Source organism: Oxyura jamaicensis, chromosome 3, assembly GCF_011077185.1.
Source record: "Oxyura jamaicensis isolate SHBP4307 breed ruddy duck chromosome 3, BPBGC_Ojam_1.0, whole genome shotgun sequence".
Taxonomy (NCBI): Eukaryota; Metazoa; Chordata; class Aves; order Anseriformes; family Anatidae; genus Oxyura; species Oxyura jamaicensis.
In genome coordinates this window covers 59,689,917-59,704,488 of record NC_048895.1, presented here as the reverse complement: position 1 = coordinate 59,704,488, position 14,572 = coordinate 59,689,917, and the positions used below count along the sequence as shown (strand labels likewise).

The following is a 14,572-nucleotide window of genomic DNA, read 5'->3' as shown; positions in this document are numbered from 1 at the left end:
AAAAAAAAAAAAAAAAAAAAAAAAAAAAAGAGGAAGAAAAAAAAAAACTAATTCATTAATTAGGACTGATATGCTGACAATCTGTTTAGTTTATACACAGAGAAAACACAAACCGGGAAGAGTTAGCATAACATGACGTTAGAGGTTAGTGAATTCCCAAGGGCCCAGGACTCGGAGATATGATATCTTAATATACTTCTCCTATCGTGAGTGGGAAGGTGTTATCTTCCAGCCAAACAGTAAAGAACTGGTTTAAAGTTTAGGTCTGTTCTTTTCCTTCTGGCTTACTTGAGCCAAAGAACCAAGACGGATAAATAGAAAAGACTTGCTTTCTAGTTCTCAAACACAACACTCTGCCTCCTACTGAAACTTTAATATGAGGAGAGCATAGCACTTAACAGCCAGACTACTTTGGCCCTCCGCAATTTTTGTTTACTTGGTTGTTTTTATTTAGTGCCTGCAGAAAAACCAATGCAATGTTCCCACAAATCAGTAAGGGACCTTCCTGTGGCCTCAGTGACCTTGGATTAACTCCAGAGCCACTGTGTGCCACCATGACATCACGGGCTGTCCATTTTTTGTCCAGACCTTTGTGAATCCTCAGGTCATCAGTTGAATAATTGGGGTTTTCCCTGCAATGATATTGGTCATGGTGGACATTTGTCCAGCAAAGTCCCACGTGCGGGTCCAGCCCAGCTCTGCAGCCCCCTGCATTGAAAGCCCTGGCTGCTGCAGGATCTAGGAGTCCTGGGGAGGCACATGAAGAAGGGAGGAGAGATGGGAGAAGGTTCACGCTTCACTGGCCCCTTTGGGCTCCATGGCTGGGTTAGGGGAAAATTTTACCAGGGTGCACATGGAGTGGAAGAAGAGCTAGGCCATGTCTAAATGATTTAGAAAGCCTGCTCTGCAGAGGCTGCATACGCGTGTACATAGCGATCACAACTGCAGCATACAGCTGGCTATTCATTCAAGCTGCACAGTGATATGCTCATTCACACTCATGGTAAAACTCCTCTTCAACTTCCATGGACACAGAGCAAGGCCTAACACACTCATTGGCGCAGTCCCCACAGCTGGGGCCTTATCTTGCCTGTTTACTCAGGCAAAACTCCCTGATGTTTAAGGATGCACTGAGCAGCAGATAAAACCCTCCCCACACATAACTAAGTGAGATTCCGGCAGCTGCTCTGCAACAAAATTCTGAGGAAAAGCGGGTGTCGGATACAATTGCTACCCTCCAGGAGCCCTCCTCCCTCCCCTACAGCGTCCACGGCCCCGCTGGCCTCGGCACCGTCATGGTGCTCGTCCCATGTCACAGGGATTTGGGGAATCTGGCACCTGGTTTTCCCAAGGAGCTCAGGTGGCAAGAGGGGACCAGGGTGCCCCAGAGACCATGCGGGAAACCTGGAAGGAAGCAGCTCCTCCTGCCTCCAGAGCCCGGGCTGCAATGGTGAGGTCCAAGCGCTCCTTTCCTGGAATACACTAGTAGCTGGACAGGATGCACTCTCCAATGTAATCATCCACAAATCTCCCTCAGATTAGGTTACAGGACAGCGTTTAGACGGCACGCATTGCAAAGCTCCCTGGAAGGCTTTCACTGGTGGATCTGCCGCTCTCTCAGCTCATGACCCATTTTGGCTTTCGTCAAGAACCGTGACACCAGCCGCCTGGGTCATTGAGGAGGCAGGGAGGGGGAGAGTAGCCCTGGCTGGAGAGGGAAGTGGGGAAGGAGAAGAGGAGGAGGAAGGGGGAGGATAGAAAGACAGGGAGGGGAGAGAGACAGAGTTGCTTTGCTCCTGTGGCGAAGCTTTGAATCCCAGTCCCGAGCTCTCGGCGAGCGCTTGCTGGGATACCTCACTCCCTGTCCTGTGCTAAGGTCTGTGATTGGGGATGTGGTGTGCTCAGCGGGCAGGGCCCCTCCCCTGGGCTGGATCCGCCTCTCCTATCCCCCAGATAAATTACTAGTGTCCTCACTAAATTCCTCAGCTTTCTCTCTCTCTCTCTCTGCCTCTCACACACGCTCCCTCCCTCCCTCAAACACGGGCGAAGCAGGGTTGGGGGGCGGGAGGGCGGGGATCCTTTCTGGACCGATATTGTGCCTCAGTGCTGGGGGGAGAGAAGGGGAGGAAAGCACGGGCGCCCCTTCTCTCCTCCACCGCCTCCAAGTAGCTTTGAGGAGCTGCCCTTCCTGCCCCCCACCCCCTTTCTCGCGGGTCCTTTGGCACCTTCCAGACCATGTCCACTGGGTCCCTCAGTGATGTGGAAGATCTTCAGGAGGTGGAGATGCTGGAGTGCGATGGCCTGAAAATGGATACTAACAAAGAGTTCGGGGCATCCAACGAGAGCAACGAGGAGGGATCCAACGGCGAGAATGGCTCCCCTCAGAAGGGGAGAGGGGCCTCAGGAAAGAGGAAAAAAGCTCCCCCCAAGAAGAGCCCTTTAAATGGAGTGAGCCAGGAGGGAAAGCAGGTCCAGAGAAACGCTGCCAACGCCAGGGAGAGGGCGAGGATGAGGGTCCTTAGCAAAGCCTTTTCCAGGCTTAAGACCACCCTGCCCTGGGTGCCCCCAGACACCAAGCTCTCCAAACTGGACACCTTGAGGTTGGCCTCCAGCTACATCGCTCACCTGAGACAGATCCTGGCCAATGACAAGTACGAAAATGGCTACATCCACCCGGTCAACCTGGTAAGTCACGGCCCGCCAAGGCCAGGCACTCGTGTGTGTGTATGTGTGTGGATGGGGAGACATGGGCGAGGAGCTGGGACAGGGCATGTGCAGGGAGAAACCTTCACATACTCCTCACAGAGGGTCCAGTGCCAGCCCGCAAGGTGACAAAGGCTTCTGGAGCGAGGGGACATGCTCCCAGCTGCCCCCCTTCCCGGCACCCCGGGAGCTGAGTGTCCTGGGCCCCATCCGCTGCTCCTTGCAGTCCCCTCCAGGGGCTGCCACAGATATTGGGGGCAGTTTTGCTGTGCCAGGAATGCCGGAGAGATCTCAGCAAGTTGACAGAAGCTCCCTACCTTCAGGTGGGAGGGTGTGAGAATTTGGGTAGAGAAAGGTACGCGTTTGGAAGGGCCCAAGCCAAGGAAGGGCCCTGGATTTATTCTCAACCTATCCACTCTGTTATGGTATTTCCTGCCATAATAATCCTCCAGCCCCAGCTTTTTAAAGACAGAACTCTTGGGGCTTTGTAACCGGCCATTCAGATTCACTGGGTCCAGGACATTGCCCCTATCCATGTAAACTCACAGAGGAGAAGTAGAAACAGTGCAGAGATCCTGTACAGCATTTGCATTGCCCATGCCTAATGATAAGGGGATCACGTAGTGGATCTGGGGACGTTTCACCGAGATCTGGCTCTGCCTTTTGAGCTCTGGACTCGGGGCGGGGGAAGCAAATTACCGGTGGTGTCATCTTGATAAGGGCTCAGGAGATTATTTTGTAGCTAAAAGCAAAACTCGCAGAACAACAGGAGCACAACATAAACCAGACACCCAACCCAGATATTCGCCCCCTCCGCACGCAGGCACACAAAACTTTGCCTCTGTGGCCGTGGGAGGACAGAGAGGGCTGGTGGGGTGGGGGGGGTGCGCGCTGCTCGGGGTGCTGGCTTTTCCCACGGGAGAAAACTACACGGGGCGTCTCTCGTGGGAAAAGCCGGCACCCCGAGGGCCCTCCCCCGCCGGCCCCGACCGGAGCACGGCGCTGCCCTTCCCCAGGCTGGCCAGGGGGCCGCGGGCGGGCGTTTGCAGCCCCCGGAGCGGCTCCGATCCCGCGGAGAGAGCCGGCCGGGCAGCTGCGGGAGGAGGAGGAAGGGGTCGTGGCCGAAGCCGTCGGGAAGGGCGCCCTGCAGAGCCGCCCGTGGGACGACCGGAGCGCGGCGACGTGCGTGTAACCCCCTTGCCACCCGTGTCTTTTCCTGGCTACAGACCTGGCCTTTTATGGTAGCCGGCAAACCCGAGAGTGACCTGAAAGAAGTGGTGAACACAAACCGCTTGTGCGGCCCGACGGCATCCTGAGCCCCGGCAGCACCGGCCCGGCGCGGGCAGGGCCCCGCCGCCGCCCCCGGCCCCGGGCAGAGCCTCGGGGAGAGCCGCTCGCCCCCCCGGCGCGGCGCCGGCCACCACGGGCGCCCTAGCAGAGACTCCGTCCACCCCGAGAGAGAGATCCCGACTCTATTTAACTTTATTGAATGCGTGTACAGTCGAGTGTCCCGCACCGAGAGCCTTGCTGGTTCAAGCGCTACTATAGAAGAGACAGAGATCAAACAAAACCTACCAAGCGCGTATCTTTTGTCTGAGACCTGTGAAATATGTAGATGCCTAGGAAAGAAAAAAAGAAAAAAAGAAAAAAAAAAACTGACTTTGACAGTCATCTCTATGGAGTAATTCACCCTAAAGATATATAGATATATTTTCTCCAAGCAGGTTTTTGCTCTGTTTCCGTGAATAAACCTTCCTTTCCATTGAACGCGGAGCGCTGTAATTTTCGTTTCCGACTCCGGTCGCAGCGGGGCGAGCGGCGCTGGCTGGGGGCGACGCGGGGGGAGCCACCCCCGGGCTTTGGGGGGGAGGGGGGCGTTTTCTTACTGCGAGGGATTTGGACCCAATCCCCCGGGGAGGGGGGGGCTCCGGGCTCAGTGGAAGGGAGAGCAGAGACGGGAGAGGGGGACACGGAGGGGTCCGTCCCCCCCTCCCCAGCTTTGTGGCCGCGGAGCCGCAAGTTTCAGCCGGCCCGGGGCGATATCGCTATCGCGGGCCATTATCGCTATCGCGGGGCGTTATCGCGGGGCGGGAGCGGCCGGGGCTCGGCTGTGCCGCGGTGGCCCGGCGGGGACGGAGCTGCCGGAGCCCCGCCGGGCGGAGGTTTGGGCCCCGGCGGAGGGAGCCGGGAATTTGTACTTTAAACATCTCCCCCCGATCGATCGGGGCGCCTGCGGGAGATTAGGCTGAGATAAACAGGAGCGCCCGGCGCTCCCCCTGCACCGGCAGCGGCCGTCGGCAGCTGATGCGCCAGATCCCACCGAGCTGTTTAATGTTTCAGGGTTATGACCGCACTGTTTACAAGATGTCTTCGGTTATTTATACTGTTATTATTAGCAGAGGGGCTTTAAATTTCCGCTTCACTTGCTCTTTCAGCGTCGGCCCTCGGTTCCGTTTGATACCCGGCTGCTCGCGGGCGGAGGGGCCGCGGGGTTCGGGCGGTCCTGTCGCGACACCACTCACCCCCCGCGATAGCGGGGCCGGGCAGCGCATCCTCCGGGCGCCCCGAAATCAGCGGCGGGGTCCCCCGGTGGGCTGGCTGCGAGCGGGGCCGGGAGCGGGCGAGCATCGCGGCCTTGACCCCCGGCCGGGGGGCAGGATGGTGGGCAGATTCTTTTCCCTTTCTCCCAGCTCCTCGCACGGCCACGGCTCTTGCTGAAGGGATCAGCAACGGCAAGCAGAGCTGAAAGGGCCCGTCTCTTTGCCACAAACGTGGGCAAATTCCGAGGGAACTGTTGCTCTCCTACAGGGAGATAGAGCAGAGCCCTCTGACCTGAAGCTAAGGGCTAATGACGGATGCAGCAAATGCCCAAATGCTGTTTTCACCACCGAGGTTAACCACTGAATTGAAATTAACCATTACATGCGACCATTCAAAATCTCGACTTAAATGAGTACTAACTATAGCCTGCTCCAGACTCATAGCAAGGTGCTGCTTATCTCGTAGAAAGTTGAAGTTGAGAGGGACCTGGGACATCCATAAAATTATGACTTAAACTGTAAATTTTCTCACACCGTGCTTTGCCACCCTGCTTTGCTGTGCACTAACCGCTAACTGCACTCGGCATCCTCCCCACCCCTTTGATCTAGCCATGTTCGCTTCTCGTTTGCCACCTAAAATGCAGCATGGAGAGAAAGAAGGGAGAAATGCAGTAGTCCCCGGTGCAATGTGAGGAACACAGCTGCGACCACGTACCAAAAGCTGCAGTGCAAGTGGAACGGTAAGAGGAGGTTGCAGACACAGTTAATTCTCTTGCCAGTATTAATTTTATCCAGCATTCTGGATTTAGTCCCTGTTGGGGACTAAAATATTCCTCAAGCATCCTCCACCTTCCTCAGTCCCTGCCTCTGAACAGCAGTGCAGCAACAAGGCAAAAGGCACCAAACAACAAACAAAAGCGACAGACAACACGCAGAAAGGTAAATAATGTTTTTACTCCAACTGTAAAACACTTAATGGCTTTACATCCATTTTCAGGACAACAAGTATATTTTTCAGAGGCGTGTATGTGGATGGCAGCCCTTGGTCCACTGACCTTCTCTAGAATTTGTTAGGACACAGCCGCGTGTATCGGTAGTTGGCTTAAACAGCCTCCATTTCTTGGCTGAGTTAAGAGAGCAATGAGTGAAACCATTCTTCCCTGCTGCTGAGTACGATTTTACAGAAATATACATATATATATATATATTTGCAAACAAAAAGAAAAAAAAAATACACATATAGTTTGACTGAAGCACTTGATGATTTTGAAAGGAACTCACAAATCTATTAAAGGAGGAAAGCGAACGGGTTTAAATATTGATGTTAATGATTTAAAAATATGTATTTTGTTTGCTTACTTGTTTTTCTGTACAACGTGATGCATTTTAATATTTACTGAAATATTATTTATGCCCTTTTTCCATGTGGAAACAAAGCTTACTTGATTTATCTTTCTGTATCAACATGGATGTACATGCAGCTGCGTGAGTGTCTGTATACATTCTCTCCTAATAATGTTTGAACTCATTGCCTGAATTCAACTGAATTTGACAGAGGTCTCAAAGATAACTAAATTGCTACTATATGTACATATATATATTTGTGAAAACGGACAGCCAAGTAGAGGAAAAAAAAAAAAATCTTTAAATTCTGCAACTAAAGGAAAGGTTTTAACATGAACTCAACCGCTGTCAGGTACAAGAGCACCCACAACAGAGAGGCAACTGTAAGAGTCGAGTCCTGCTTCCATCACCCAATAGAAGTGCACAGATGATCAGACAGTACTGCTTATGCAGCCATGTGTTTTAAGATAAGAAATAGTTTAATCCTTTCTGATTTTTAACACTATTATTTTTTTTCTACTTTTCCTTTCTTTTTCTTTTTCTTTCTTTTTTTTTATTTTTTTTAATTTTTTTTAAGGAAAACCAGTTCCACCCAACATCTTCACATCAATTTTTCAGTTCAGCGAGAAATTAGAAAAATCATTTATTCAGGCAGTTGTACCCAGTGCTCAGAATCCTGGGCTGGGTGCTCATGTTGTACTGCCCACCAGCACTTTCCAGAGTCTACACGGTCTTTAAGAACAAGCATTTTTCCATCCCTTGCAGAAAATATATTTTAGTTTTCTTTCTATCCCTTGCAGAAAACACATTTTAGGCTTATCTGATCCTCTCACTGTGATGGAAATCTGTCAGTCTAAAATACTAGCATGGTGAGAAAGCCACTCTGCATCCCCTTGTGCCATACCTTGCTGTCCAGGGCAGGTTAGCAAGGCCACAGTGATGGTCATGCCCCAAAGTGCAAGGTGCACAAAGAGCATATGCTAGAGAGCTTACTCCCTGTGGTGCTTCCTAGGAAGCAGGTCCAAATTCCAAGCACACCTCAGAAGCTAAAAGACATGGAAAATCTGAGTAGTTTCTTCAAGAGGAAAGTTGGTTTTAATCCTGGATATAATCGATAATTATATTGTATTGGTAATTCCACACCTGTGTCTGCCTGGAAAAATATGTTTCCCTGTAAATTTTTTTTTTCTTTTTTTTTTTCTTTTTTTTTTTTTCCAAAAGGTAATCTTTCCTGAAACACCATCGTCATTGTTATTAATTACTATATGTATTAAAAATATGCAAAATACATTAGTTAATTGCAGGCAGTAAGCAGGGTAGAGAACAAAACTCACATTTTTCTGGTGTACAAGAGGAAGGTATAATGTGATAAAAAGGAAGGGTGTTTCTAATTTCTGTCTGGATATCTGAATGTAGATCATCATGCATAGCCTCCCAAAAGGGACAGGTTTTCAAAAGACATTTCATAGAAATTGAAATTTGTGCCAGCAAAGAGCAGAGCATTCTGTAGTTTCTACATATATACACTCACAGAAAGGTCTACATACAGTATTTCTCCTACCAACCAGTGATCCAAAGTGTCCCTGTCCACTGCTGGCATGGCTGGCATTGACTATTCTTGTCTTGCGGCTGTGCTGCCCAGTCAAGACCCCTGATAAACACGACTCAGTGTTCATTATTTGGCCATGGATTGCTTTGCACTGTACAGCCCAGCCTGCCTTACGGATGGGAAGTGGCACGACCAGTGATACTGGCTTTTATGTACCTCCTGCTGCAAAGTTACTGCTGTGTTACGGCTTGGTGACTTCCTGTAACCATAAGCTGTCATAGGTCTGACTCAAAAGTATGCTTCAGAACGGATGGAGGAAAAAAAAAATACACTGGTGAGGACTGCTGTCAGCAGATGTACTGGGTCTTGCTGGGATGAAGTTAACTTTCTACCACATCAAGGTTCCAGGACAGAAGTTCCCCTGTGGCCTGTGGAGAGGCCCCTGGTGGAGCAGGCTGTCCCCCTGCAGCCCATGGGTCCCACACGGAGCAGATCTCCACGCTGCAGCCCGTGGAGGAGCCCCCGGGGGAGCAGGTGGATGTGGCCTGGAGGAGGCTGCGGCCCATGGAGAGCCCCCGCAGGAGCAGGCCCCGGGCCGGAGCTGCAGCCCGTGGAGAGGAGCCCACGCAGGAGCAGGGGTCTGGGGGGAGCTGCCGCCCGTGGGGGACCCGTGCTGGAGCAGTTTGCTCCTGGGGGATGGACCCCGTGGTACGGAGCCGTGTGGGAGCAGTGCTTGAGGAGCTGCTGCCTGTGGGCAGCCCCCGCAGGCTCAGCTGGGGAAGGACGGCATCCCGTGGGAGGGACCCCGCAGGGAGCAGGGGCACAGAGGGACTGTGAAAGAGCAGCATAGACGAAGTGTCAGGGACTGACCGCAGCCCCCATTTTTAGTTTACTTTTAGTTTCTCACTGCTCTAGTCTGTTAGTAATAGGCAATAAATTATATTAATCTCCCTATGCTGAGTCTGTTTTGTCTGTGACAGTAATTGCTGAGCGATCTCCCTGTCCTTATCTCAACCTGTGAGCTCTTTTCCATCACATTTTCTCTCCCTCTTCCATAGAGGAGGGAGAGTAAGAGACTGGTTGTGGTGGAGTTCAGTTGCCTAGCAGGTGAAACCACCATAGCAGACTCCCAAACCAGGAAAGTTCTGCAAGGAACTGATTTTTCTTCAGTTCACTTTGGACACTGGTGTATCTGATCTAGATACATAAAAACGACTTTGAGTAGGTCTAGGCATGCAGTCATCGCATTTCCCAGCCGTGGCTTGGACATACCCTAGGGTCACAAGAGTCCTGAAATGACGCACTTTCTTGCCTCAGGGTTTGCCCTTAAACTAAAACTTGTAAACAGACAGAATGCGTTTCCAAGCCTATGTGTATGTGTGTGCAAAGCTGCACAGTCCTCACACAGAGAGTGGAGAGATCCAAACCTCTTTGCAAGGAAAACAAATATCATAACAAAAGCAGGCGAATAAAAAACAATGCAAACCATTCCTTCCCTTTACAGTCTAAGAGGCCATTTTCCTTAAGCAATGAGAAAAAAAAAAAAAAAAAAAAAAATTATTTACATCCCCGACTGCTATATAAACAGAAAGACCATATCTGACTGTAAATATGGATTATCTGCACACTCAAGTTTTCTCTCAGTTGTTTACACACTGTTTGAGAAACAGGGATCAGAAACACTAGGGAAAGAAAGGGCACGGACTGCTGCAGGAGAAATTTCTAATAGCTGCAAGGCCAGGAGATGAAGGGGGAGGGTGGGGGGGAAGGCACAGAATAACCCCTCTTCCTCTGACTGCTGCTCAGTCCTTGGAAGAGGAAGGGCCTGGGAAGGGAGGAACTATCACCAGCTCCATCACGGCTGGGTGGGGCTGGACCACCGGGGAGATGGAAGCAGGGAGTCTGAGAACTGCAGCTGCCTGCCCTGGGAGGAACATCTGCGAAATCCCGCGCTGCAGCAGGCGGGGAGGAGGAGTGGGCACAGGCAACGAACGTTCCCAGGGATGCAGATAGCTGTCCCACTGGATGGCTTCCCAGACTGCTGCTGCGGCACATCCCTCCCCGACAGAGATGAAGCAAAGACTATCGTGTGTGACAAGCAACCCAAGTGACAGAGTGTCCTCCCGCTTCAGCATCCTGTTTCATGTGACGCTTTTTGATGGCCAAGCTGACCAGAAAGGGAATAGCTTTTCTTCACTGATAACATGTTCTTTTCTTCTTACATAGGGACTTTTATACCTCTGGCGCATCAGAGTCAATGCAGAAATTAAACAGAAAACGACAGCTACCTCGGAGTATTTGCCACCACCTCATGACCATGTTTTGTTTTGTTTTGTTTTTTTTCTTCTGTAGAAGGTCACCATTGTTTTACAGATGGGGGGAAAACAAGAGGCATGGAGGAGACGAGGCTGGCTGAAGGTGACACATAAACTTGGTATAGGCTTAGGACCAGCTCTTTTGGTGTACAAACTTATGAGCTATTCTCTTAGGCACTCTGAAGTCACCAGCTATCTTTGCTCTTTGAAATCAACATAAAGATAGGATTGGGAAAGGCTTTTGGAAGGAGCCTCTCTCTTAAGTTATACTATCCATACGTACTGGTATCTATACTAGCAAGTAAAACAGGCTATGAGCCATTCTCCAGCTTTGAAAACCAGTGGTGTAGCAGCGGTCACATCCACAGATACCAAAGTTTTATTCCACTCTCAGCAAAAGGTGAGAACAGTCCCTGTTGGACTAGCATATGCTATTCCCAAACGGTACTTGGACTCTTTCTGGGAGAAGGTTAGAAGGCCAAAAGCATGCAGAGGACCATGCCAACAATGAAGTACAAAAAAAAAATAAAAATAAAAATAAAATTTTAAAAAATAAATAATAATAATAATAATAAAGCTTCCCTGTATATCTCTGTCATTGTACCCTTAAAAGCTAGAGCAATAAAGGTCCTTGATGCCTTTGTCTCACCCCAGCCCTATATTCTTCTCACTTGTTTTCTAGGTCAACCTTCTGTCTTCTTGTATGGGCCAGAAATTCTTAGTGAGGACCCTCCTTGATATTTATGTCTGGTACCTGATATATTAAGACTAGAGGTTACCAGAAGAGGCCAAGTTCAAGAAAGGATGAAACATAAGCTTTAAGCAAAATTATATCTAAAATTATGACATTGAAACCCCTTGTTCATTTGTTGTGCAACTCTACTAAGCTCTCCAGTACCCTTTCCACCTGAGTCATATGTTCCCTGGTGTTAAAATATGACATACACTCAGAGCACCTCTTCTTGCCATTGCCAAGCAGCTCCATTTTTACCTAGTAACTAGAACTTAAATATTCCCCTATTTTCAAGCCAAAAGGCTTAAAACAGTCAGAAGGTATGCTCTGAGCATGCTTAACATCCTTCTACTGGGGTAGAAAGCAAGTTGGTAGGGCTTGTGTAGACCAATACTCCCAGATTGCTTGGCTCACGCTACACGTTGGGGCAGTGAGGCTCCTGATGAGTCAAGCTTCCCATCTTCCTGTAAACTTTGCTCCATGTTCTCCCTCACACCCACCAAGAGCTGTAGTACCTTGTTCATTCCCGAATTGTGCCTCGGGAGCTTAAGAACATTTTGGTAAACAACACAGAGAAAGATGCTTTAAGCACTGTCAATACAAAATAATGTTCCAGGTTGAGTCAAAAATGCATGACAGTCCTTTGCACTTGGTCTCCCAGCACTGCCAGCCCTCACAGAGGAGAAATCACATTCTGGGTGAAGTATTTGTGTTTTCTGCAAGCCTAACTCCTGGGGGCTGCACGTTGCCATCTGCTTGCAAAGAAAATTAATCGTCATTCCTGATAATCCCAATTAACCAACAGCAGAAACAGATGCTGAGGAACACAAAAAGAAACTTTGTGTAACGGCTCAGAGGAAGGTTCACACTCATACAACAGCAGGAAGGAGCACATGCTCTTGCTCCTAAGACGCGTTCACAGTCCCACAGGACCTAAATATGGGCAACACTGTGCTGTTCTTCTAATTCTACTACTTTCATTGTGTCTCTCTATTATTGCCAACAGGGGTTGGTAAGCATACACTGTAAATACCTTTCAGCTGTAGAGGCTGAAATTACAGATATGTATTTTATTATTGTGAAGTTTACTAAAGAATTTTCATTGTGATTACTTTTATTTTGGACTACTTCACTGCCATTTTCTTCATATCCTTTTATTATATAGTATAACTATGTACACATATATTGTACATATATATGTAAGCATATGTATGTAAGCATATGTATTATAAAATTAAAGAGAACATTTGAATATTGTGAAGTTGGTTTCAATGCCACTTATGCCAGGCTAGTAACAGTTTAACACAGTACATACACTACTAGCATGAGTTATCTTATTGTGCATCGGCCACATCACCGGAGAAGTGTGAGAAAGCACACTTGAGTTTATAAATTAATCTGATAAATTTAGCCCTAGAGCAAAGGATTCCCTCTCTGACTGATCTCTTGCCACAGGTTTAAGCCCATTCCCTGCTAGCCGCCAACTTGGCAAGTTTCTTATAATTAACCACTAATATCACATGTGTGTAGATGACAGTCTTTCCATAAAATGTCACTCCTGTGTATGCAAGATACCTATTGCTCCCAGATTTCTCCTCTTCAAACACAAAGACTTGAATACAGTCTTCTGCACAGAGCTCACAGTCTCCTGAAGGCTCAGCTGTATAACACTCTCAGTTTAGCCTTCACCGTGGGATGCCTCCAGGGGCCATCCAGCTTTCTTCTTCCACCCTACACTTTCCCACAGTCTGCCTTGCACTCTACCTGACTGAAAATGGATCCTGCAAAATACAAAAACCCAGATAACCAAGCATTTGCTTCAGTTTTCTGAGTTTTTTTTTTTTTTTTTGACAGAAACCTGCAGTTATATCTAACAACAATACGAAATTGCATCTCTGTTCACTCTCAGTGCTGTAATTACAGAACAAAAATATGTGCAGTATTCTAAAGTTTGGTTATCTTTAACCGTGCCAGTATCGATGTTCCCAAGCAGCTCACGATTCCACTCCACAGAACATTCAAGCAGAATAAACAGCCTCCTTACACCTCCGTCTCCTCTCTGCTTTCCAAATAATGGACTGAGAGACCAAAGACATGGAAAAATGAAAAATCACATAGTAAGGAGGAGGCAGAAGTGGCGTCTGTGCCTTCCCTGTGCAATGTCAGTGAAGTTAGAGTATGCAGAAGAAAGAGAAAGATGAGGGCACAGCTTGTGGGAAGTTCCTAGCATCTCATTCACAGTCGTGGAAGATGCTACAAGAGAGGTCAGAGAGCTACACAGAGCGACGGAGACCAGGAGGGGGAGAACTTCACATGCACAAGGTAATGGTGAAATGGACTGGGATCACACTTACCGAGCGTGGGACAGCTAAAGACAACCAGCTTCATAACTTCGTCGGTGTGGAATAAAATTGCATGCACAACTGATGAACTTACATGCAAAATTAGGTGGGGGGCCAACCACCTTACTTGCATTCCATGTTAATACGGTCACAACTATTTGCATAAGTTTGCGTATTTTCCAAATAAATATTTGGAGATGCAATCTTCAGCATGTCCTTGTCTAGACTGGGAAAGCTCAGGCTGAAAAAGCAACTGAGAGTGTGACACAGTAAGGGTTCATTTCTTCATTGGTAAAAAAAAAAAAAAATCCTAATGTCCAGTGGTGACTGCATTATTTCTGCAGAACACGTGCTGGAAAAGTTACATCCTGAAAAGAGCAGCTTTGCAGAGGTATGTAATGGGTGTGTGTTTGCTAGAAGACATTTTGCGCTGAATTTATGTGGACACTTTTGCTAAAAAACAGCAGTCCAGCGAGAATTCAAGGAAAAATGCGGTAACTTGCCCCGAGGCGAGAACTCGTTTTCCCTTCCGCCAGCTGAAACCGTGACCAGCCACGGGGTGGCAGCGCTGCCGCACGGCGGCTCAGCCCAGCCTGCCAGCTGGAAAGCGAAAGCTGGGCCAGCCGAGAAAGCCGCCTCTCGTGTCCTCTCCGCCGATGCGGGGTGACATCGTGGAGCCATTGCTGGTGACGGGCGAACCGCCTGAGGCGTGTGACGACCTAGGGCTTAAACGCAGGGGGGCAGAGGGGAACACGCGCTCCGTAAGGGCTGCAAGGTTCAAGTTTGGTGCTGTTCCCTCTATCCTAATTAAGGTTAGTTCCTCTACCCTAATTAAGGTTATTCTGCTGTTACCCTGCACACGGGAAGTAAATAACGACGGACCCCGTGTCGGGACAGCGCCAACACTTCACCCCCCCCGCAACCTCTCATACCCACACGCAGACTGACGCCTTTATGAAACCACGCAACTTTATTTCGTTATTCACCCCCGCTGCGCCACAGGACCTCGTAGGGCCCCCCCAGTCCCTATCCACCCTCCACGGCTG

General features: G+C 49.1%; 1 protein-coding gene across 1 annotated transcript; it reads left to right on the top strand.

Moving 5' to 3' along the window:
- Nucleotides 1-1,987: 1,987 nt before the first annotated feature.
- On the top strand, nt 1,988-4,470 carry TCF21 (transcription factor 21). The gene is made up of 2 exons (XM_035322992.1): nt 1,988-2,685; nt 3,930-4,470. Exons 1-2 carry the CDS (start codon nt 2,236-2,238, stop codon nt 4,017-4,019), a joined length of 540 nt encoding a protein of 179 aa, XP_035178883.1. The 5' UTR covers nt 1,988-2,235; the 3' UTR covers nt 4,020-4,470.
- Nucleotides 4,471-14,572: the final 10,102 nt, after the last annotated feature.